This window comes from Balaenoptera acutorostrata, chromosome 7, assembly GCF_949987535.1.
Source record: "Balaenoptera acutorostrata chromosome 7, mBalAcu1.1, whole genome shotgun sequence".
In the NCBI taxonomy this organism is placed as follows: Eukaryota; Metazoa; Chordata; class Mammalia; order Artiodactyla; family Balaenopteridae; genus Balaenoptera; species Balaenoptera acutorostrata.
In genome coordinates, this window is record NC_080070.1 from 108,869,907 (window position 1) to 108,893,021 (window position 23,115).

The 23,115-nt window shown below is 54.6% G+C and overlaps 2 protein-coding genes and 2 non-coding genes across 14 annotated transcripts; 1 reads left to right on the forward strand and 3 right to left on the reverse strand.

Annotated features, from left to right (window-relative positions):
- Window positions 1-3,870: 3,870 nt before the first annotated feature.
- On the reverse strand, window positions 3,871-13,936 carry TBRG4 (transforming growth factor beta regulator 4). Of its 11 annotated transcripts, none has more exons than XM_057549911.1 (12): window positions 13,836-13,911; window positions 13,124-13,257; window positions 11,143-11,607; window positions 8,844-9,167; window positions 8,068-8,239; window positions 7,632-7,789; window positions 6,908-7,018; window positions 5,990-6,134; window positions 5,377-5,622; window positions 5,042-5,153; window positions 4,815-4,929; window positions 3,871-4,164 (listed from the first exon to the last, which is right to left on the reverse strand). In XM_057549911.1, exons 3-12 carry the CDS (start codon window positions 11,554-11,556, stop codon window positions 4,063-4,065), a joined length of 1,899 nt encoding a protein of 632 aa, XP_057405894.1. In that variant the 5' UTR covers window positions 11,557-11,607; window positions 13,124-13,257; window positions 13,836-13,911; the 3' UTR covers window positions 3,871-4,062. The 11 variants fall into 11 exon arrangements, with proteins under 11 accessions (XP_057405894.1, XP_028023685.1, XP_057405895.1 ...); XM_028167884.2 differs by having other exon boundaries at window positions 13,864-13,901; XM_057549912.1 differs by having other exon boundaries at window positions 13,869-13,892.
- On the reverse strand, window positions 7,884-8,018 carry LOC114238566 (small nucleolar RNA SNORA5). The gene has a single exon (XR_003623899.1). It is a non-coding gene; the product is annotated as a small nucleolar RNA SNORA5 (small nucleolar RNA).
- Window positions 8,406-8,542, reverse strand: LOC114238567 (small nucleolar RNA SNORA5). The gene has a single exon (XR_003623900.1). It is a non-coding gene; the product is annotated as a small nucleolar RNA SNORA5 (small nucleolar RNA).
- LOC103001434 (uncharacterized) lies at window positions 12,100-19,543 on the forward strand. Its single transcript, XM_007187781.2, has 4 exons — window positions 12,100-12,153; window positions 13,791-14,043; window positions 18,097-18,262; window positions 18,857-19,543. The coding sequence occupies exons 1-4, from the start codon at window positions 12,100-12,102 to the stop codon at window positions 18,984-18,986; spliced, it is 603 nt and encodes a 200-aa protein (XP_007187843.2). The 3' UTR covers window positions 18,987-19,543.
- Window positions 19,544-23,115: the final 3,572 nt, after the last annotated feature.

Consider the following 23,115-nt stretch of genomic DNA (forward strand, 5'->3'; position numbering starts at 1 on the left):
GTGGGTGGGCATCAGCCAATCCGCTGGGGTGGGGTCAGAGAGAAACAAAAAGATGAAGGAATGGTGGATTCACTCTCTCTTCTTGAGCTGGGATGTCCTTCTCCTACCCTCGGACATTGGACTCCAGGGCTGATACCAGTGACACGCCACCCCACACCCCTCCCCGTTCTCAGGCTTTTGCAGTTGGACTGAATTTATACCAATGACTATGGTTTTCCTGGTTCTCCAGCTTGAGAAATGCAAATCATGGGACTTCTCGGCCTTCATAACTGCAGAGCCAATTCCTGTAATAAATCTCCACTTACATTTTTCTCTCTCATATATTCTGCTAGCCCTGTTTCTCTGGAGAATGCTGACTAATAACAGGGCTACAGAGTCTGAGGGCATTTCAAGGATACTAAGGGAATGCTACAGACAACTTAATGCTCATAAATTCAGCAACTTTGAAGAACCGGACAATTACTTGAAAATTGAAATCTACCAAAAATTCAAACAAGATGAAATAGATAATATGAATAGTCCTAAAACCATGAAAGAAATTGAATTTGTAACTTAAAAAAAAGCTTCCCCAAAGAAGTCTTCAGGCCCAGATAGTTTCACTGGAGTTCTACCAAGTACTTAAAGTAGAATTAACATCAATTTTAGACAATCTCTTTCACAAAATAGGAGAAAACACTTCCTAACTCATTTTAGGAGACAAGAAATGCCCTGATACCCAGACCACGCAAAGATAGTACCCAAAACAAACAAACAAAAACTACAGACCAATATCTCCCATGAACATAGGCACAAAAAAATCTAAAATATAAGCAAATCAAATCCAACAATATATAAAAAGAATTATACATCATGACCAAGTAGAATTTATTCCAGCTATGCAAGGGTGGTTCAACACTTGAAGATCAATGTAACCCACTACACCAACAGACTAAAGAAGAAAAATTATATATCAATTGATACAGAAAAAGCATTTGACATAGCCCATCAGCCATTCAGATTAAAAAAAAAAAACTCAGCAAGTTAAAATAAACTTGATAAAAATCATATACAAAAGCCTTACAGCTAACATCACCCTTGGTAGTGAGAGACTGAATGCTTTCTAAGATTGGGAACAAGGCAGGGATGCCTGTTCTCAACAGAAGCTCCCCTCCCCTGCCCTTTTTTCAAACAGTACTGGAAGTTCTAACCCCTGCAATAAGGCAAGAAAAATAAGTAAAAAGCAGATGGACTTCAGAATGAAAGCATGAGGAACTCCACTGACCAGCTCCCCAGTGAAAACTGGTGAAAATTATAAAACAGGCAAACATTTAAAGCTCCTGGAAAGGGTCTGAAGGGCAAATAGGTGAAGACATAGCTATTCAAGATCTATGCTGGGAATTTCCTGGCGGTCCAGTGGTTAAGACTTTGTGCTTCCACTGCAGAGGGAGTGGGTTTCCCCCGACTGGGGAACTAAGATCACACATGCCACGTGGCACAGCCAAAATAAATAAATAAATAAATAAATAAAATAAATCTATGCAAATTTACAAAGAAAGCAGAGTCTAGAGTATTTGAGAATCCACCTTGTGCAGAGTGGTGCAGCCAAAAACACAGGGCCCCTCACCCCCTGCCCCTACCCTGGGGGGATGAAGGGCTTTGGCACTTCTTATCCTGCCCCCAGATAGCCGCTGCTGGAGCTGAACCCCAGGCAAGTGTGGCTAAGAGGCGGGGCTCCCTTCTGTTTAGCCCCCACTTGTGGGAGAGAGACTCTACTTCACCAAAATTTAGAAATTTTGTGTTTCAAAGGCCACCATCAAGAAAGTGAAAATATAGCCCACAAAATGGGAGAAAATATTTGCAAGTCATTTATCTGATAAGGGACTTGTTTCTAGAATGTATAAAGAACACTTACAACCCAATAAGACAACCTAATTAAAAACTGGACAAAAGATCTGAATAGGTATTTCTCCAAAAATTCTATGTAAATAGGCCATAAGCACATGAAAAGATATTAGTCATCATGGAAATGAAAATCAAAACCACAATGGGATAGCACTTCATACCCACCAAAATGACTAGAATAAAAAAATTAGATAAGTGTTCCGCATCCCTAGCCATTAGGCGAATGCAAGTGAAAAGGCATCACTCTGTACCCACCAGAATTGCTGGAGGAATCCCTGAGAACACCAAGGGCTGGCAGGGACGTGGGGGACTTCACTGCCCCTCACATTGCTGGGGGGACTGTAGCATGGTACAGCACCCCCGGCAAACACTGTGGCAGTTTCTTAAACAATATATAAATCCCATACGACCCAGCAGCTGTATTCCCGGGCACTTATCCCAGAGAAATGAAAGCTTAGGTTTACACAAACACCCACACACAGGGCTGAATCAGTCTAACAGCAGTAACAAGGAAGGACCTACTGGATGAAACGCCACAGAACGGTGCCTGTGAAGAAACCCGGTATCTAAAGGTTACATACTGTATGATTCCTCTATAGAACATTCTCCAAGTGACAAAACAGAAATGGAGAACAGGTTGGCAGTTGCTGGTTAGCTGAGAACAAGGTGGAGGTATGAGCATAACGGACAACATGAGGCGTCCTGGTGGTGATGCACGTGTCCTGCATGTGGACCTTTATTCCCATCAGTGTCCTGGTGTGACATGTACCAGCGTTCTACAAGATGTCACCTTTGGGGAAACTGGTAGGGGCACAAGGGACCACTGTGGTTTCTTACAACTGCAGAGAACCTGTTAAAGTATGTCAGATAGAAGCCAGAGATCCTGGTGAATAGGACGAGCTCCTTCCTCAGTGGGAGCTCCCAGAGGCGCCCCCCCCCCCCCCAAACTGGCTCAGCACCCACACGCTTGTCCATACTGGCCCTTCACTTTGGAGTGCCCTCCCTGCTCCCTCATCTTGCCTGGGCTTGGAGTCAGCAGCTTCAGAAAGCCATCTTGGCTGCTCTTCTCTCTGGGTGAAGAACCCCCGCTAGCCTGTGCAAATGACAAGGACCCATGTCCTCTGAGCTGGTGCCCTATGGTTCCCCCTCTACCCCGATGCCTGTGTGACTCACTTTCTGAGGGACCGCTTTGGAGGGAGCGGGGAACAGCTGGGATGGGGGCCCCCAGGGGCGAGATGGCCCTTCTCCTCTGCTCAGCTCCACTCACACCAGCCTCTCTCCACTCTGTACTGCTGGAGACACATGACACTGCCCTGTCCCCAGCAAAGTCTCCTGTGAGGGACTGGAAGAAAGCCTATTTTTTTTTTTTTTGGCCATGCTGCGTGGCTTGTGGGATCTTAGTTACCCAACGAGGGATTGAACCCTGGCCCCCAGCTGTGGAAGTGTGGAGTCCTAACCACTAGACGGCCAGGGAGTCTGGAGAATGCCTATTTCTTTCCAGCATCTGGGGGCGCTGCTGCTGGTGTGGTGAAGGGGCCCGGGCTACACAGGCAGACGGTTCCCACAATGGCAGCATGACACCACGGCACTCTGGTCCGGGTGTAAGGATAGCAAGGGGTCTCTTCTGGCCCCAGTGTCAGTCAAGTGCACGCCCGTCTTCTACTCAGAGCCAGTGCCTCCTGAGTGACTGGCCTCGTGCCACGTGGCAGTGTAGGCCGTCAGGGTCCCTCACTCACCCAAGAGCATCGGATGGGAGGGGACCTCCCAGGACGACTGTCATCAGTAACCACACCATGATTAGAACCCCAAGCCACACACTGAAAACCCAACTGGCCTCCCCTGGGAAGGTCCTCGTGCGCCGAGGTTCAGCACTGCAGGACTCAGCCTGTGCTGGGGCTGACTGCCAGCCCTGAGCAACAGGCCAGCCGTGCACGAATGTACACGAGAAGGGTCCTCCGTGGCTGGCAGAGAAGCTGGTGCAGACAGGCAGCTGATTAAAGATTTATTACCCATGAAAGAACGACCTGCCACTCAGAGATGCTGGCCACCAGCCCACTTCCGGCCAAGGTCCCGCACTGAGGTTTGTCCTCGAGCGTGCCACCTCTGGCCCACCCACTGCTCGTGGCTAGGCCTCCAGGGGAGTCTGGCCCCCTGGGCACAGAGTCCTTGCTACGGGACAGGTTACTTGGCCAGCTCCTCCGCCACTGCTTTGCGCATCTTGTCCTTGAGGTAGGCGCTCTTCTGCCATTCAGACTTGAGTTCCAGCCACTCATAGTATGGGACCTGGGGAGGCAGGAGACAAGTCAGGGCAGGCGGGGACCCTTGTCCCGCCTGCTGCCCTGCACACCACACCCCCGGCCTCCAAATCCCGAAGGAAGACGCCCACGGAGCTGCCGCAGCATGGGTGGGGAAGAGACCCTGACTTGGTCAGTGCTCAGAGCTGCAGGGGCCCACGACTACACGGGACCAAGAACAGCCTCTAGATTTTAAAAGTTGTACCAAAAGCAAAACAGAAAACTCAACAGGAGAGTCACTCACGCGACTCTCTGAGCCCTTACAGGACAGCCTGCTCCCGTGGCAGAAGTCTCTGCAGTGAGAAGCTGGAGCCAGGCCCCAGCGCCGGAACACAGCAGAGCCCTGGATGAGGCACACGTCGGCACTCAGACCTGGGCACCTGGCTGGTTTTACCCCTCCTAAGAGGCCCTGGCTGTGGAGGTGGGAACAGTGCCTACGGCATCAGATACTTAAAAGCTGTGTGACGCTGGGAAAGATCCAACACCCTTTCAAGCTTCCCTCTTCTCACATGTGAAGGGGGAATCCCAACACGGCTGACCTCCAGAGCTGGGGTCCGCGTGAGCACTGGCTCCTCCTATCACCCGACTGGGCCGGGGGCTTCTCCCTGTGCAGTCACCGCCCACCCAACAGATACTCACATCGACCAGCAGGAAGCCGGCGGCCAGCAGGTGGCGCCGGGCCATCACGAAGCGCCCCAGTAAGTCTTTGCTTCGGCTGTTGAAGTTGGGGAACTCCCAGCGCAGGAAGGCCAGCCTGCAGGGAGAGGGGCGCTGTGGGTGCTGACAGCTCTCCCAGGCCCCTGGAGGGAAGAGGGAATGCTGAGGAGCCAAGTGCATGTGGCCTCCAAGGGTGTGTGGTCGCTCACCTCTTGGCCCCCGGGGGTAGTGGCTGGCTGCCAGAGGGCAGGGAGAGATGAGGGGCCACAAAGGCCCTCAGGGGCAGGAGCTGGCTGTCGGTGTCCAGCAGCACCTCAGCATCTAGGGAGAGCACGGAATGAAAACGTGTTGGGGACTGTCCCTTGGCGTCCAACTGGGCTGACAGCCCTGCCCCTACGATGGATGAACAGAGACCCTGGAGAGCAGAGGGGGCAGGTTTAGAACAGTCCCCAGGTGGGACTGCTGGGAGGGGAAGGGGAAGGGAAGGGGGAGGGGGAGTGGGAGGGGGAAGTGGGAGGGGGAGGGGGAGGGGAAGGGCCCTCACCCAGAACCCAGCCATACTGCGTGGCCACCATGAAGCTGCCCTTGTCGGCACTCCCCAGCAGCCCCTTCAGCGTCTCCTGCAGCTCCTTCTGCAAGGGGGTCACCTTCCTGTCAAGGGCCGAGGGCCTGGGGACCAAGGCTGAGGCTGGCAAAAGGGGGCCCGTGTACTCGGGGTGCTCCAGCTGGGCAGTGGCATTGATATGGAGCAGCTTCTGGAAGGTGCTTTGATCCTTTGGGGACTCGCCACCTAACAGGAAAGGATGGAGAGGGGAGGGGCTGGTGGAGGGCCAGGAGGAAGAGAATGGAGGGACACGGGGGCCAGGTGGGAGAGCCAGAGGCACCCCCTCACCCAAGTCTCACCCTGGACTCTGGGTCAGGAGCAGCGGGAAGAGGGTTTGCTGGTCACCCACTAGGAGTGGACAGAGGAGCAGATGCTGGGTGAGCCCGGGCCCGCCTGGTCTCCCCAATGGTGAGCGGAGCCCCAAGGCTCCCAGGCTCCCTCCTGGCTCAAGGCTGGGGCGGCACTTGGGATGGGGCGGGGGGCGGGCGGGGAGAGGGATGCACAGTGGGCTTGCCACCACTCAGGAGAGGGAGGAATACCCCCCACCGCTCACCTAGAAACTGGGTGTGAAACTCAGGGTGGAGCACAGCTTGCAGCTCGGCCTCCAGCGCCTGCTGCAGCACACACAGGGCCCACACCACGTCCACCTGCCCGGCTGGTTCCAGGCCTGCCAGCTCTGACCCCAGCTTCTCATGCACCTGGGCAAGGACGGGGTGGGGTGGGGAAAGCAGGTTTGCTCAGTGGCCACAGGCATCCCTGGGCAGGCAGCAGCTGGAGCTGCCTTATGACCTGGCCACGCTGAGGCCCAAGGGGGTGATGGGGAGCAACGTTGGCCAAGGTGCTCTTGGTCAGGCTTGGGGCACCCCTGGTGGAAGGTACCAGAAACCCTCCTCATCCCTTAGGCCCAATCTGGACAGCAGCTGGGTTCCCCCCGCTGCCCCTCCCACTGGCAGGGACCTATGGCACAAAACCACGTCTCCTGCACAGGGGATGTATTTCTGGCCCTGACAGGAGTTAAGAGATTATGAAAGAGGAAGCAGCTGGCCGGCTGGGGCAGTGCCCACGGCGGGGCCCTAGGGACATACCCAGTCCACTCACAGGACGCTCTCACCCCTGCAAGTGGATTGAGGTCTCTGAGCCCCAACAGGGCGTTCAGGGAGCACTAGGAAGCAAGAGCAAGGGTCCCCCAGCCCTACTGCACAGCGAGCCGTCGGATGCGCTCCTGACCCTTGGCTGCCATGCTGGGTTTTGTGTGTTTCGTCCCTAGGCAATCCCTGGGACGCCTGGCTCTAGCCACTCCCTCCACGCCCCCATGGCAGGCCTTCTTCCTTACTGCCTACCTGGGGCCCCTCAGCACAAATCCGGTCTCTTCCCTCCCTCCCACTCAGTCCCGAGCTGCTCCGAAGAGGGCTGAGCATCCGAGGCGGGGGGGGGGGGGGTGGTGTAGGAGCTGGGGGCGTGAAGACTGTACCAGGCTGAAGAACAGGTCCTCCCGTTCTGGGTGGAAGTTCACACGGGCGAAAGCCAGGAGCATGTTGTACAGGTGTGGCAGAGTGACGCTCTGGGCTCTGTCCAGGACGTGCTGGGCCGGTCAGGTAGGACAGAAAGGCCGGATGAGAGGGGCCCGGTGGCCAGTGCCCCGTGCAGACCTGGCCCTCCCCCAGAGCCCATGAGCTCCTAGCCCCAAGGGGTAATTTACACAGGGCAGTGGTCAGAGGGCCAGACCCTATCCTCCCAGAGGGAATCACACACACAAAAGGCCGCTGACGACAGCTTTAGAAATACTCCTCAGCCTACAAACACAGTTTCAACCTGTTGCACATAAACCGAAATGCAAACATCCTCTTTCTTCACAACTCCATTCTGGGGCAGCTGGAAGTTTAGGGAGAGTTCTGAGTGGATTTTCAGCCTCGCTGTCTACACTGCTCCCCACACAGCTACCCAAAGACAAACAAAAACTCCTACAAAGTTTGGTGAAAGAATGGAAAAAACCGTTTTCAACTACATTTTCTTTCACTACTAAATCGTATCATTTCTCTCCAAATAAGCCAGAATAAGGACTCCATGTTTGCCACCAGGAAGTGTTTCCAGGCCGGAGGGGCCTCCCTGATGAAACGACCAGGGAGCCGGCTAAAGCAGGGGGTCAGGCACAGAAGGCCCTCAAAGCCAGGCCTCAGGTCTGCACCCCAGCTCACCTGGGCAAAGGCCTCAAACAGGGGCAGATTGAGCCACTTAAGGAAGGCAAAGGACTTGGTGCAGCGGGCCACCTCGCTGGACGTCAGGCTAGGAGTGTGGGGCAACAGGTCTGCAGCCAAGCGCTGGAACACCTGCGTCTGGTGGAAGCCGAGTTTGCCTTGGGGACAGAGCCCGAGATTTAACTGGTGAGGACTGGCAAGCCACCCTCAGGCCCACCCTGCCACCCACCCTGGTCTCAAGGAGTAAGAGCTTGGTGTCTGTAACCAAATGTATCCCTGAGGCCCAGCAGAGAGGATCAGGGCCCATGAGTCACAGTGTTTCTGTGGCAGCCTTTTAGGCCAGTGCCCGCCACGGGTGAGGCAGGCACCGAATTTGACACAGCTGCGGCCAGAACTCAGCCCCCGCCCCCCTCTGCTCTCCGTGCACAGGGCTCACCATAGGCGTAGGCCAGGTCCAGGAGGATGCCTTTCGTCAGGGGGAAGGGCTTCTGGACCAGGTGGTAAGAGATGGCCCGCAGCAAGGGCACCGACCGCCGCTTCTGAGCTGCCAATGTCACCAGCACCTTCCGCAGCTCCTCAGGGCCAAACTGCTCCACCAGCTCCAGGCACTGTCAACCACAGCCGGCAGGGGTCAGCTCGATGGCCCGAGGGCCAGGGGTCCCATGCGGTGCAGGCCCTGCGAGACAGTAACTGGGCCTGAGCTTACTAAACACAGGCCCCATCTGTGCAGGGCCTGCCCCCATTCCCACCCCAGGGAGCCCCCAGACCAGGGCGCCATGTCCGCAGCCAAACTTATCCCCAGGTCCCAGGGCAGGGGACCCGGGGCCCATGAGCTGTGGAGCTTGCTGTGGCAGTCATCTGGGCCAGCCCCCGCTACCACGGGAACAGGGGCTGAATTTGACTTGACTGCAGGGCTGGGGGTGGAGCGGGGGGGGGACAGGCGAGGTATCTCTAGGAAGCACTAGCCAGAGGCTGAGCCACTGGGGTGGCCCAGGACACACTTCAGGAGCTGCCGGCCATGCCACCTCCAGGTTACGTGCAAGACGCATTTTGGAGGAAGACGAAAGAGTGGGGTTCAGGCTCTGCACCCCCTGGATCCTCAGAGGAGCCAGTGGGTGCGGAGAGCTGCCTGCAGCTGTCTGAAGCGCCAGTTCCTCCAGTGCCATGCCCCCGACTCCGGACAGAAGCTGCCAGGGCTCTCGGTCCCAGTACCTTGTCCTCCAGGCGGGTCATCAGAGACTCGGAGAGGAGCCCCGTCTTCATCATCATGGCCACCACCATGCGGCTGTCATCGATTTCTGCCCAGCGCCGCTCCAGGTGCACAAGCAGCTCAGCCAGCAGCTCCCGGGAGCCCTGCTCCTGCATGTAGGTGGCGCTGGACTCGGCCAGGAAGGCCAGGTGCTTGTACTTCAGCCTGCGCATGCGCCAGCGTACCTCCTGCTCCACCGATCGCAGCTCCTTGGAGGTGGCGGGAAGTCCCAGTGCATAGAGGCTCCGGAGCAGCTTCACGAGGGTCCCATGCCAGACTGCAGTTATCTGGGCGGGGGGACACAGGCAAGGTCACACCTGGGACCCTGCTGACCCTGTGCTGTTTCAGAGCAGGCCAAGGCTCTGAGCTGGTGGCTGCCTCCCTAGAGGTAGCTCCCCACCTGTCATTTTAACCGGCGCACCAGGCTGCTCCTCACAGCCTGTCTGGGCCAGCAGGCCCACCACAGCGCCCCCTGCAGGGCGTGTCTCCAGGCCTCAGAGGAATATGGGGGCCACTCACGGAGCCCTCCGGTCCCGCCCACAGGGAAGGCAGTGTGCGGTAGCTGAGCAGGGCTCTGTTGTCTGCTGCGCTAAGGCTCTTAACTCCGCCACTCTGCAAGTCTCCTGAGCCCTCATCTGTGAAATGGGGCTGCACTGCTGAGAGGGGGAGCTGAAATCACACACACGACGTGAGGGGCAAACAGAAAAGCTGTTGTTGTGTGAAAGGCCGGGCAGAAGGATAAAAGTATGCCCTCATACTTGAGACCTCCCTGGCGGTCCAGTGGTTAGGACTCTGTGCTTCCACTGCAGGGGCCGGGTTCAATCCCTGGTTTGGGGAACTAAGATCCCACAAGCTGCGTGGTGCAGCAAAACAAAAAAAAAAAGTATGAATTTGATCTCAGTATCACATGAGCCCCCAGTGACTCCTGCTTTTTCTACAGATTTCCCAGAAGTAGGAGGGCTCTTTAAAAGAAATCTTGTTCACCACTCACGTTTCTAAATACTTTGTTCCTGGTTCATTACTAGCCAGTAATTTTGTTACAATGTAATTTGTTACAATATAATTTTGTGATTGTAATTTTGTAATTACAATTTTGTAATTTTGTTCCAAACGTCCAGTCTTGTCTCTAAAGCTTACTTCAATTTGTGTGTAAAATGTTCAGTGAATAACTAAAATTATAGTCTTAGAAAAAGAAGGAATCTACTTAATTTTTGAGTTATATTCTCAGTAAGAAGTAAATCTGTACTGTGACCCGCACACACACACTTAACTAAGACAAAAAGTTCCATGAAACACTTCCCTTACTACATGTGAATTGTTTTCTACATTACTCTATTTCATTAAAAACACTTGGCCACTTCTACTACACTTTCATAACCTACAGTTTGAAAAAATTCATTTAATGTGACCCCTTCCTTGAGCTGTGAGTCTCCTCCTCCTCATCCCTGACAAGTGGACACAGGGTCTCGCCCTTCCGGAGCAGCCAGGGTGAGCGTCTGTACCTCTTTGCCGCGCCCCAGGCCCTCTGGCTCCAGCAGACCCCACGGAGCCACGGGAAGGGTCTGCATGAAGGGAGTCCTTCCTCACACGGAACACAAACTGGGTAGAGTCCTGCCCCCAACCCCTGCCACACACAGGTCCCTTCTCTCCACACTCCACCTTTAAGCACCTGATCAGATAATGCCCATGGCCAGCTGAAGTTTCTGAGATCCTCCGCTAATCACCCCTCATCTCCTCCAGCTTCAAGAGTGTATCCCCCATCAGCCAGACACTGAGTGGGGGCTATGCAAGCCAAGACTGCAGGGCGAGGGGGGAAGCAAGCCCCCAATGCACTGAGAAGAACCGTGCTCGATCCTTGTGCTTCTATTTACTGTGTCTGCGTTGCTTGTCTGTAAGATGAGGACAGAAATATTCACCTAACAGACCTGCTGTGAGGATTAACAAAAGAGAAAGCAGACCTAATTGGGAAGGAAATCCAAAAAAGAGTAGTTATATGTATTCGAATAGCTGATTCACTTTGCTGTACAGCAGAAACTATGGTGTAAAGCAACTATATTCTAATAAAAATTAATTAAAAAAAAAGAGAAGAAACACATTAGAGTACTTTGGAATCTATAAAACGAAAAAATACCACAGGACGTGGCGGGCCTGAACACACAGCAGAGCTCCTGTCTACACCCGGAAAGTGACTGGATGCTTTGGACTCTGGGGCCTCTGCTGTTTTCTGCTTGTTGAACCTGCAGGAAGGGCTCTCGAACCCACCTGGCTGTTGACAAGATGGAGAAGTTGCTGAAAGCGGGCATCCTGTATAAGCAAGGCTTTGTCTTTCGGCTTCTCAGACAGCAGGCGAGAGAGCTGGATGAGCGTGAGGGCGGCGTGGTTCTGGTGCAGACAGTGACCGCCACCCAGAAGCTCCAGGAGCTCCTCTGGCCTGGTGGCCTTCTCGATGAGCTGGTCCACCTCCTGGCGCTCAGGGTAGGGAGTAAACACCTGTTCCTTCTCCACAAGCTCTGACAAAGGACCTGGGAGGCGGGAGCTGGATGAGGTAGCCGAGGAAGTCAGAAGCTTCTGGGCTCCCCGGGCGAGTCTGAGCTGGCCAACCGGGGACACGGCAGGGGCCAGACGGGTGGCGTCCCTCAGGAGGCACGTGCATCGCTTCACCAGCCGAGCAGCCATGGCGGCCTGGGGGGCGGGGAGAGAAGCCTCCTAGCAAGTGACTCCAAAGCCCTGAAGAGAAAAAGGACAGAGAAGGGAGTGGTGCAGAGGCAGTTCCCGACTTCCAAACACAACAGAAGAACCAGATAAATGAAAGGGAGTCACAAGGACTTCCCTGGTGGTGCAGTGGTTAAGAATCCGCCTGCCAATGCAGGGGACGCGGTTCGATCCCTGGTCCGAAAAGATCCCACATGCCATGGAGCAACTAAGCCCACGCGCCGCAACTACTGAGCCTGCGCGCCACAACTACTGAGCCTGCATGCCACAACTACTGAAGCCCGTGCGCCTAGAGCCTGTGTTCCGCAACGAGAAGCCACCGCAATGAGAAGCTCACGCACTGCAACAAAGAGTAGCCCCTGCTCGCCGCAACTAGAGAAAGCCCGCGCGCAGCAACGAAGACCCAACGCAGCCAAAAATAAAAAAATTAAATAAATAAATTAAAAAAAAAAAAGTCACAGCCACACTCCCCATAAGCCAGCCCAAACCTCTCCTTTCTGACCGACCATGCACATGCAGCGGCGTTTTCCGAAGCAAAAATCTCAGAGGGCTTCTGTTTCAGTACATAATACAACCAAATATCAAGACCTAGAAGCATCACAGCTTGGGCTGGAGGGTTTCCAGTCCTGGCTGTAGAATCACCTAGGGAATGGTTCAACACCTCAGAATCCCAGGCCCGACCCAAGACCTCTTGAGTGGGAGTCTCTGCACACAGGGCTTGAACAGCGTTCCCCCCAACCTTTTTTTTTTTTTTTGAATTTATTTATTTATTAATTTATTATTATTATTTTTTGGCTGTGTTGGGTCTTCGTTTCTGTGTGAGGGCTTTTTCTAGTTGCGACAAGCGGGGGCCACTCTTCATCGCGGTGCGCAGGCCTCTCACCATCGTGGCCTCTCTTGTTGCGCTCCAGACGCGCAGGCTCAGTAGTTGTGGCTCACGGGCCCAGTCACTCCGCGCCATGTGGGATCTTCCCAGACCAGGGCTCGAACCTGTGTCCCCTGCATTGGCGGGTAGGTTCTCAACCACTGCGCCACCAGGGAAGCCCCCCACCTTTTTTTTAATTTTTAAAAGTACGCAGGATTAAAAATTATTGACTTATGGAGACAATGAGACAGAATATTTTAAATAAGACTACTCATGGGAAACCCTGGACATATCCATATATACATCCCACAGCTTCTGTGGATATTATTTTAATACTTATAGATGTGTGAGTGAGCCTCCGCAAACCAACCTACACTATTACTCACCGACCTACTAAACACACACACAAACACATACACACATGCTTTCTAAGAGCAAACCTCCTGAACCAATCATAAAAAGCACTTCACAACATGGCCCAGAACTATCTTCCCAGTTTTACCTCTTTTTCCTCCCTGGAACACACCCTCATTCTAAACAGGCCTTGCACTTTCATTACACCTTGGCAGGGCAGGGCAAGACCTACTGCCTTGTTATTTTTAACCCCCTTTCATAGGGCTCGGAAAATCACCCCCCATCTTCCCGCACCCAGACAAAAAACGTTACCTCCTCCAAGAATGTTACATATCCTGATGCAGCTGCTTTTAACAACTCTGTCCTGCTCACCAGTGTGAATAAATGACCTAGGTAAGGCACACCGCCGGGGCACGATAAAAGGCGTTATAACCTGGGCCTCCCTCCTGCCAAAGCAGAGAACGTGTTTGACCTTCGATTTCCCATAACTTGGTCTGGGACATTTTATTTTTACGTGAGCTCACTGTTGCAGCTGTAGAAAGCTTAGAGTAACTGTACATAAAGCAAGAGACTCAGAGAGGGGGAACACCGACCCAAGCGTAACATCCACCATCCACAGAGCCCCAACGGCGGGGAAGCACTGAAAACGTTCCCGACTAAAGACCGTCCTACGAGCTAGCGAGGAAAACAAGTTCAGAAGCCCAACTGGGATTTGTGGAAACACCAACCCAGAAGTTCGGCCCTCAGACGCAGAAAGAGAACGACTTGCACGAAGGCCAGCCAGCGACAGCGCGGAGGACCAGTGCGGGGCTCGCAGGCCGCCACGCCGGACCTCGGAAAAGGGGCGCGTGCGCACGAGCAGGCGCGGCTCTGAACCGGGCCCGCCCCCACCCCCGTGCCCCCCGTCCCCCACCCCTACCCCCTGCGTCCCAGCGCGCCCTCCCGGTCTCCTCTCCCGGCCACGCCCCCATGCCTTCAGGACCTAAGCTCCTCAGGACCCTCTTCCCCCGGCCCGGAGACCTACGCCGCTGTCGCCGCCGCAAGCGCCCCACCTGACCTCCATACGCCCCAGCACAGCCCTCGGCCCACGCTGCGCGGCGCGCTCTTTTACGTCACTCAGCGCGCCGCCGGAAGCGAGGCTCGCCGCCCGCCGCCCAGCCGGAAATCAGTCCCGGTTCCTTTTTCCGGCTGGGGAGGTGTTCGCTCAGGGCGCGGACTAGATGAAGTGAAAGGCAGGTGTTGAGCAACTTCGGAAAAATGGGAGGGGCGGTGGGGAAGAATAAAGTGTCCAGAAACGGAGGCTGGGAGGCCTGGGCTCCTCTGGTCAGTACCCAGCCCTCATTCGGAGTATAGGAGGCGACGCTTTGTCGTCAGTGCGTACTTCCCTCCACCTCCCAGCCCCGCGCCTTACCCGCGGGCTTCTCACAGCCTCTAGAGAAGCCCCGGCTGTAGACTGCCCAGGGCTGGGCTGTGACACGCTGGGAAGGCCTCTCAGCACAGGTGTGCAGAAATGTAGGCACAAATTGCCTAGATCTTGCAGTTTTTCCAAAAAAGAATCTAGGATTCTGGAATTCTATGTGTAGTCTCTTGACTTTTAAATATTGACGTTTACTTGTAAAAGAAACTGCGGGGTAAGCCAAGCAAGATGTATCTGAGTTGTGTATGTGGACTTGATTTATCTTTCTTCCTGCACGACTTTTTATTTCCATGGAATTAAGAATTGCTTTGTTTTTTGGCATAAGATTCCAGGGACCTGCCTGGGGGTTTATTTATTTTTATTTTAGTTTTTAAAAATAAATTTATCTTTGGCTGTGTTGCTGCACGCGGGCTTTCTCTAGTTGCGGAAAGCGGGGGCTACTCTGTTGTGGTGCGTGGGCTTCTCATTGCGGTGGCCTCTCGTTGCGGAGCACGGGCTCTAGGTGCATGGGCTCAGTAGTTGTGGCTCGTGGGCTCAGTAGTTGTGGCTCATGGGCTCTAGAGCGCAGGCTCAGTAGTTGTGGATCACGGGCTTAGTTGCTCCGTGGCATGTGGGATCTTCCCGGACCAGGGCTTGAACCCGTGTCCCCTGTATTGGCAGGAGGATTCTCAACCCCTGCGCCACCAGGGAAGCCCTCCTTGGTGGTTTAGTGGTTAAGACTCTGTGCTTCCAACGCAGGGGGCGTCGGTTCGATCCCTGGTCGGGGAACTAAGATCCCACGTGCCGCGTGGCTTGGCCAAAAAATTTTAAAAATGGAAAAAAAATTCCATGTATTTGTCACAATTTCTGCCTCAATCCTTCAGCAGTTGTATAAATCTCTCAAGATGTTCAGACACTTCAGCTAGGTCACCAGTTTAATCTTACTGAAGAAGTCTCTTCCTGAGCCTTCTGACCTATGTGATTATCACCGCTATGCTCTCAGCGCGAGTGTCATCCTGGGATCTCCCTTTACCATGTCCTCAGTATTCCTTTCGCTTCTCTTGATGCTAGCTCTCTTATTTTCTGTCCTTTATCTTATTTCTTGGTTTATGCCCCTGTTTGGGTGGAGCACATCCTTCAGTACCTCTGTGAGAAATGATGCAAAGGAGGTCAGTAAAGGCCTTGCAGGTCTGAAACGTCTTTATTATATCCTCCTGCTTGACTGATAGTGTGGCTGGGTGTTTTAGAAATCATTTCCTGATTTTGAATCCTTGCTTACTCTGTGAGACTCCAGCTTTCAAGCTTTTTGAGTTTATGTGGAGTCCAAAAATTGTACGTGAGGTGTTTTTTCGCCTGCCCTCCGTCCCTTCCTTCTTCCTTTTTCTTCCTTCCTGTTTCCTTCTCCTCTCCTCCATTCTTTTCCTTTTTTAAAAAAAAAATTTCTAAAGTATGGAATCTAAATCAACGAACAAAGGATGTTGCAGCCATCAAGCCACTACAGCTGCACCTTGATGGTGAGCCCTGAGGGGACTCAGGATGGGAAAGAACAGGATACTGGCCCCAGATAAGGAATGATTTCAATGAGCCCAGACTAGCATCTTCTCATACATAAAAAGCGCGAAATTAATTAACTTGAGATGCCCGGTTTTCTTTAATTAACAGTAATCTTTTGTTGTTCTGACCACCTGGTTTTTGTTACAAAACTATATATCCTGGTTCCTCTTCAATACCTCTTCGGAGCGGTCCCTCAGAGCTGCCTCCCGGATTTGAAATCCTCAGAAAGTCCACCAAATCAAACAATTCTCAACTTTTAGGTTGTGCATTTTTTTCAGTTGACAGGAGCCAGTCCAATGAGACCACATATTACATGATTTCATTTATATGCAGTGTCCTGAAGAGGCAAGTCTGTAGACTTGAAAGTAGATGAATTGTTTTCAGGGGCTGGGGAGATGGGGGGTGGTGGTGTAATGGGGAGTGACTAATGGGTATGGGATTTCTTTTTGGGGTGGCGAAAATGTTCTGGAATTAGATAGTTGCACGATTAACAACGTATGATGAGCCACTGAGTACACATTAAAGAGCGAATTTTATGTTAGGTGAATTATACCTCAATAAAGCTGTGATATTAAAAAGAAAAAGAACGGTGGGCTAAAAAGAAGGAACTCTAGCACATGAGTAGAGCATATTGGCAGTGAACCTCGCCATCAGGCCATTTTGTTGGGTAGCTACTGCCGTCATCTTCTTAGGTCTTTCCTCTTGGGCTGGTGAGACTTTGCAGAGGCATTTCCAGAGCTGCCAACATTTGGGGAGCCTGGCTGAGGAGGACAACTGGGTGGGGCGGAGTGGGTGGTCTCAGGTTTGAGCGTGGGTATGTTTCCTTCACTGTTACTGTGGCTACGGAACAAATGATGCCGTTTGCTTTATTATGCTCGTGGATGTTTTGAGGATGGCTTGTCTCTGCTGTACAATGACTGGGGCCTCCACTGGCATCACTCAAAGCTAGAGACAGTCTACCAAGAGCCCGCGTGTGCCAGCCTCTTGCTTAGCTCAGGGGTTCAACCGTGGGTGCTCCAGCAAACAAGGGAGACCCCGTTGCCTTTCATGACCAGCCTCAGGAAGCACACAGGGTCTGCGTTCTCCATGGTGGAAGTGGCCACGGCCCCATCTAAACTCAAGAGGGGGTCTCTGACCTCAGTCTCAAGGGGAGGAGTGCCTAAGGATTTGAGGCTGCATTTAGAACTGCCACAGTCACTCAGATTTTAGCAAGGTAAGCCCGCTCTCCCAGAGGGTTGAGGCAATTCATTCCAGATGCCCTCCACTACCCTCTCTGGAGAGAAACTTCTGGCCTTTTTTTGGTGGGGAGAGGTGTTGGAGAAAGGTGGTTACTCAGTTCTGTGGGTTTATTTATTTGGCTGCATCGGGTCTTAGTTGCAGCACGTGGTGGGATCTTTGTTGTCGCGTGAGGGATCTTTTTTTTTAGTTGCGGCATGCAGGATCCTTTAGTTGCGGCATGCGGGATCTAGTTCTCTGACCAGGGATCGAACCCGGGCCCCCTGCATTGGGTGCGTGGAGTCTTAACCACTGTGTCACCAGGGATGTCCCCTTATTTCCTTCCTGATTCTACTTGCTAGTACCCTCCACCTTCCTCCTGACTCCAGAACTGCCTTACTGGTGACTTTGAGGGATGGAATGGCCTGGGGCGGGGATCTGACCTAAATGCCCTCCTCGGACAGCAAGGTCCTCGATGAGGAACAAGCCATGGGTCCACCTGGCAGGACATCAGGGCTGTAGGAGATGAGTTTGTCTCCTTCCCAGAGGGAGGGTGGAAAGGAGAGCCAGGATACCTCAGAGCCTTTCTCATCCAACACGCTGACAGATGGAGAAACTGAGGTGCAGAGAGGTGTGGGGACTCGCCAACACCTGTTGCCATTCCAGTTGGAATCAGGGCCAGATGAGCTGGCAGATGACCATGAGGAGGTTAGGGTACCAATTTGGTCCTACTACCTGCCCACCCTGTAACCTGGGCCGGGTACTGAACCTGCCTGGCTCAGTCTCCAGGTCTGTCAGAGTGCTACTTCAGGATGTGTGGTCAGGATGTAGGGATACAGGCCTCTGTTGGGAGCCCTCCGGATAAGGCCCCCACGTGGCTACCCTCCCTCCCTTCCCTCTGCCTCCTTCCAGGCTGAGCCTCGCACTCTTGCTACCGCCCTCTGCTAGCAGCGTCTTCTCTCCTGAAATTGTGCCTCAACTAGATGAGCAGCCATCCTGGTGTGCCCACCGTGGTCCTGGTTTTAGCACAGAAAGCCCCCATCAAGGGAGATCCCCCAGTCCCAGGCCAACCAGGATGGCTGATCACTCTGTCCTCAACCTGCCCGCTCTCTTTCCCCAGGTGGACTAAACCACAGCCTGCCAGAAGCCCTGGTGCGCAGAAGAGCCCCGACACAGCACGTCCGAGGCTGCCAGCCAGGGCCTGCCGGCCAGGGTGGCCCTCCACCGGTGTCTGGAAACGTGGCTGCGAAACAGCTCCCTACACTGACAACAACTTTCCTGCTACGGTAAGAGTAGCCCCCCATGCCCAAACTGGACAAGTAGTGCGCTGTGCTGACACCTGCTTTCCCTCGGAGAGTCTGGAATTTTGGTACACGCTGGGCAGAGGGTGCCTGCAAGACCAGCCCCTGATGAAACCCCTGGATGCTGAGTCTCTTAACGAGCTTCCTTGGTAGACGCTTCATGCCAGTGGTCCCAGCTTGTTGCCAGGGAACTCAGTGCCTCCAGGGTGACTCTATGGGGAGAGGTCTAGAAGTTCATGACTGGTCTCCTCCAGAGTTCACCCCGTGGGCCGTTTTCTCTTTGCAGGTTTTGCTCTGTCTCCTTTGTTAGAATAAATCTTAGCCATGGGTGTGACTCTATGCTGAGTCTTTTTGGAGAATCACAGAACCTGGGGGGTGGCCTTGGGGACCCTGGACAAACCTGGCCAAGGGCTTTCCTCTCTCAGGAGAAGACTTTCCCTCAGGGCCTGGTAGCATTAATGCGTCTCCAGACCCCCGAGTAAGAGGAGGAATCAGACCTGGAGGCTGTCCCAAAGTCAGCCTGGCCCCAGCTCTTGCTGGGCACATGAACATGTCCTTTCTGCCCTTCTCTGTGTACAGGAAACTGAGGCCCAGGGAGGGCAGGACAGCGCAAGGGCACATGGAGAGTGAGCACCCAGGTCTCCTACAGCCACCCACACCTCCCCATGCCTCTCCATCCTGGCCGGGGGCTCCCTCCCAGCTGGGCTAGGGTGGTGGACCTTCTGCCCTCCCGAATCCTGAACACGGCCGGCTTCCAGGGGCCCACAGCCCATGGAATGACTCTTCCAGCCTTCCCCCTTGCCCTTTCTTCCATCATGTCCATCCTTCTATCTTTCCATCCATCCCCCTTGCCCATCACTCCACCTTGCCCAGCCTTCCACCTTGTCCACCAGCAAGTCTTGCAGAGCCCTCCTGGTGCGGGGTGGAGAGGTACACAGTATAGTGTATGGAGTGGGGCCTGGTGGTGGCAGCCTGTGGGCCAGGCACTGAGCCGTACTGATGGGGCCCTTCTTACAGCCTCTCCTGCCTTCCACCTGGGCTCCTGCTCTGGGGTCTGTAGGAACTGAGTACCTGTGCTGCAGGGGGCGGCCTCTGGGCATTGCGGGGGTGATAGAGCTATGGTGGGGCTAGGAGATCAGCCTAGTAGGGTGCTGGGAGCTCTGGGGTGGGCTGCTGTGAGCAAGCATCGAGAGGCGGTGCAGTGGGGAGAGAACCCCCTTCACAGCCCCTGGGTCTCTCTGGGATGGATGTCCAGCCCCTGAAAGTGACTATTAAAATGCAGCGTGTTAATAGAAAATCTGAGATGACTGCCAGTGAAGATGGTTTATTACTCACAGTTCCCAGGAGAAGGAGGCACATCCCTCCGTGAAGAGCCACACGGGGAAGCACAGGGTCAGCCAGGAGGTGGGGAGGTGGGGGGCAGGAGTGGGGAGAAACTGTGGGTAGGAGCCTTTACTGTGGTTTCCTCGGAAGGAGCTGGAGAGGCAGGATGAACAGGCTTATTAGGACCGGCTACTGTGAATAATGTCAGTGGGCTCTGGGGTGGAGGGGCTCCCCCTAGTGGTCTGGTCCCTGGCCTTGCACTGGGAGAGTGACCTGGAGTATAAGACCCCCTAGCCGAGGTGGTGGGGGTGTGGTCTCCGGATTGGTTATTTTGCACCCCCAAGGAGGGGTGTGGGGGGCAGGAGGCTGAGCAAGGTGAGTCCGGCATATCGTCGAGGTGTCCAGTGTTTGCATGTAGGACAGATGTTAGAGCATGGAGTTTACAGAAGCTGGACACGTGGTTAATGCGGAGACTGGGGCGTGATGAGCATTCTCTGCAGGGGAGGAGTCCTCAGCATGGCGGGGGTGGGGGTGGGGTGTGGGGAGGCTGGTGAGCCTCCCACCCGGTTCCTTCTAAGCTCAAGTCGGGGTGGGCTGGGTGGTTCCAGCTGCCCAGGTCGCGCGCAGGGCCCGCCGGGGATCTTCCCTGGGTCCGGGCCCCGGCAGGAGCGGCAGCCCCGTCCAGGGGCTCAGCTCCATCTCAGACTCACCTCTCTCCCCAGAAGCTCTAACGGCACCTGCCCAGCACAGGCAGGGGTGTGGGAGGCTGTGCCCACTGTCCTCCAGCCTCCGGGCTTCCTGGAGGTATGATAGCACCGCACTGGGAGTCCCTTTGCTTGGTAGGTGTGGCTCCCTCAGGACCTGTAGGCCCATCTTTCTCACACCCTGGAGTGGCCCTTTACCTGCCCCGCGTCCAGGCCTCCCTCCCGTGCGTCCTCCTGCAGCCCCTCCTCTCCGGTGCTGCACTGTGCTCCCAGCTGGGCATTACCCAACTCGGGACCTTCCAACGTGGCTGCCCACACACCCCTCCCACCAGCCGGCCCCCAACACGCCCCAGTCCTGGAAGGCCAGCCTTCTTTCCCTTTTTACTTTTTACCTCCCCTGGGAGCAGCTAGAAGTGCAGAATTCCAGACCTCCAGAATCGGAATCTGCATTTTGGCAAGATTCCTGGAGATTCGGGTGCACCTTGAAATCAGGAAGCCCTGCAGCCTCACCCAGCGGTCCTTGACTTCCTGGAGCTGGTGAAAACAGTGTGTGGGCCCCACCTGCCTTTCTGACCCGGCAGGTCTTCTGGGTGGAGCCGTCTGACACCACCAGGTGACGCTGCTGCCGAAGTGGGCCGTACTTGGGGAGCTGCCCTGAGCTGCACTTCTGGCCACGTGAGGTGGCAGATTGGCCTGGGTGTCGGTGTTTAAAGAACTGGAAGTTGGTCACGTGGAGTGTGCGTGTGGAAAGCGGGCTGCGCGCCCTGGTACCATAAGAACTGAAGCTGCTCGTTGCCCCTGGCGCACAACTTGGAAAACTCCTGCAGGTTCCTGAGTGACAGGGGTTTCCTTACAGTTTCCTTTTGTTATTTGAAATGAGGCCCTTTCCCATACCCAACCTTATGCTAAGGAGGTGACTCCAGGCCTGGAGGGTGCTGCCCGTGATTAGAGGGCTGGGGATTGGGTTAATCACTGATTGCTGATGATTTCCTTGTAATGCTTTTTTTTTTTTTTTAATTTAAATTAATTATTTATTTATTTGGCGGCGCTGGGTCTTAGCTGCGGCACGTGGGATCATCATCGTTGCGGCGTGCGGGATCTTTAATTGCGGCATGCATGCGGGATCTAGTTCCCTGACCAGGGATCAAACCTGGGCCCCCTGCATTGGGAGCATAGAGTCTTAACCACTGGACCACAAGGGAAGTTCCTCATAATGCTTATTAAAGAACCCACAAGAAAGCCTTTGGACACAGAAACTCAAGGATCTTCTGGGCTGGTGATGGTTAATGTGCTGGGAGGGTGGCATACCCTGAGCCCATGGGGACAGAGGTTCCTGTATCCCCCTCCCACTCCCTCACCCTATGTGTCTCCTCATCTGGCTGATCCTGGTCTGTATTCTCTATAATAGAACTATAACATAAGTATTGTGCTTTCAGAGGTCTGTGGGTCCTTCTACCAAATTATTGAATCTGGGGGGTTATGGGAACCCCTGAATTTACATCCTCGTGGCAGCGGTCCCCAACCTTTTTGGCACCAGGGACCGGTTTCGTGGCAGACAGTTTTTCCACGGACCACGGTTGGGGGGATGGTTCAGGCAGTAATGCAAGTGATGGGGAGCGACGGGGAGCGACAGGGACTGATGGGGAGCAGCAAATGAAGCTTCGCCCGCCCGCCCGCTGCTCACCTCCTGCTGTGCCGCCCGGTTCCTAACGGGCTGCAAACTGGTACGAGTCTGCGGCCCGGGGGTTGGGGACCCCTGCCTTATGGGATTGAGCCCTTGATTGTGGGGCCACCTCTGGGTGGTTTTTTTTTTGGCTGCACTGCACCGCACAGCTTGTGGGATCTTAGTTCCCTGACCAGGGACTGAAGCCGTGCCCTTGGCTTTGGAAGCGTGGAGCCCTAATCCCTGGACCAGAGGGATTTCCCTCTGGCTGGTTTTGTCGGAGCTGAAATGATTTCTAAGACACTCACTGGGTGTGGGGTGGGGTATGCACACGTCACTGGAGGCTCTAAACCAGGCTGCCGGAGGAACAGCCTCTAACACCTTGCCCTCCGTGTGTCCCCTAAGCTGGTCAAGGCCAGTGAGGTCTGGCGGCCGCTGAGCCCCAAGCCCTCCCTGCAGGCTCTGCTCATGCTCCCGAACCCCCATTCAGCAGCACCTCTGAAAGGGGTCAGACCCCAGGGGCCGGCACCGAGAGCCTGGTGGACAAGTCTCTCCCAGCCCAGAGACGCCACCATGGCCCCCGGCTCCCAGCGCCTGGCTCTTCCAGGAGCTTCCAGGCCTGCTGGGGAGCTCCCAGGGGCAAGGCCTGTGTGCTTCGTTCCTCCCCCACCCCCCGGCAGGTGCCAAGGACAGACAGACAGACATGAAGCCGAGTGGGTTTTTAATAGCAGCAGGTAGGAGGCATCTTGGGCTGACTGGATCCAAGAGAGAAGATTCTGGCTGAGAGGACTTGGACCGGTCATTCCTGGCAGCCAGGGGCTCTCAGGGATGTCCCTCACTGGAGAGAGTCCTCTGCAGGGGACGCGGAGGCCTCAGAGGAGGTGGAGCCTGGTCACGGTGGAGGCAGGGGAGGGAGGGATGCTGTGTGTGGGCCAGTGAGCCCTCCACACCTACTGTCTCGGGCCCTCACTGTCACCCGTGGGCGGGCAGGCGAGGTCACAGCTGGCAGGGACTGTTATCCGGGAACCATGTCTCTGGGCTCCTAGCCCAGAGCTCCTCCCCAGATTAAGTGGCAAAGGCACAAGCATTGCAGGTGGGCCCGGCTGGACCAAGTCCCACCAAGCAAGTGTTCCTCTGAGCCCCCTTTG

Excerpts from the sequence above, each read along its gene's own strand:
- LOC103001434 (XM_007187781.2), top strand. The coding sequence starts at position 12,100 with ATGCACATGCAGCGGCGTTTTCCGAAGCAAAAATCTCAGAGGGCTTCT. Across the intron at positions 12,154-13,790 it reads CTCAGAGGGCTTCTGTTTCA|GACCTAAGCTCCTCAGGACC; the intron begins GTACATAATACA and ends CCATGCCTTCAG. Across the intron at positions 14,044-18,096 it reads CGGACTAGATGAAGTGAAAG|GTGGACTAAACCACAGCCTG; the intron begins GCAGGTGTTGAG and ends CTCTTTCCCCAG.
- TBRG4 (XM_007187691.2), bottom strand. The coding sequence starts at position 11,556 with ATGGCTGCTCGGCTGGTGAAGCGATGCACGTGCCTCCTGAGGGACGCC. Across the intron at positions 5,154-5,376 it reads GCAGTATGGCTGGGTTCTGG|ATGCTGAGGTGCTGCTGGAC; the intron begins GTGAGGGCCCTT and ends TGCTCTCCCTAG. Across the intron at positions 4,930-5,041 it reads CTACCCCCGGGGGCCAAGAG|GCTGGCCTTCCTGCGCTGGG; the intron begins GTGAGCGACCAC and ends CTCTCCCTGCAG.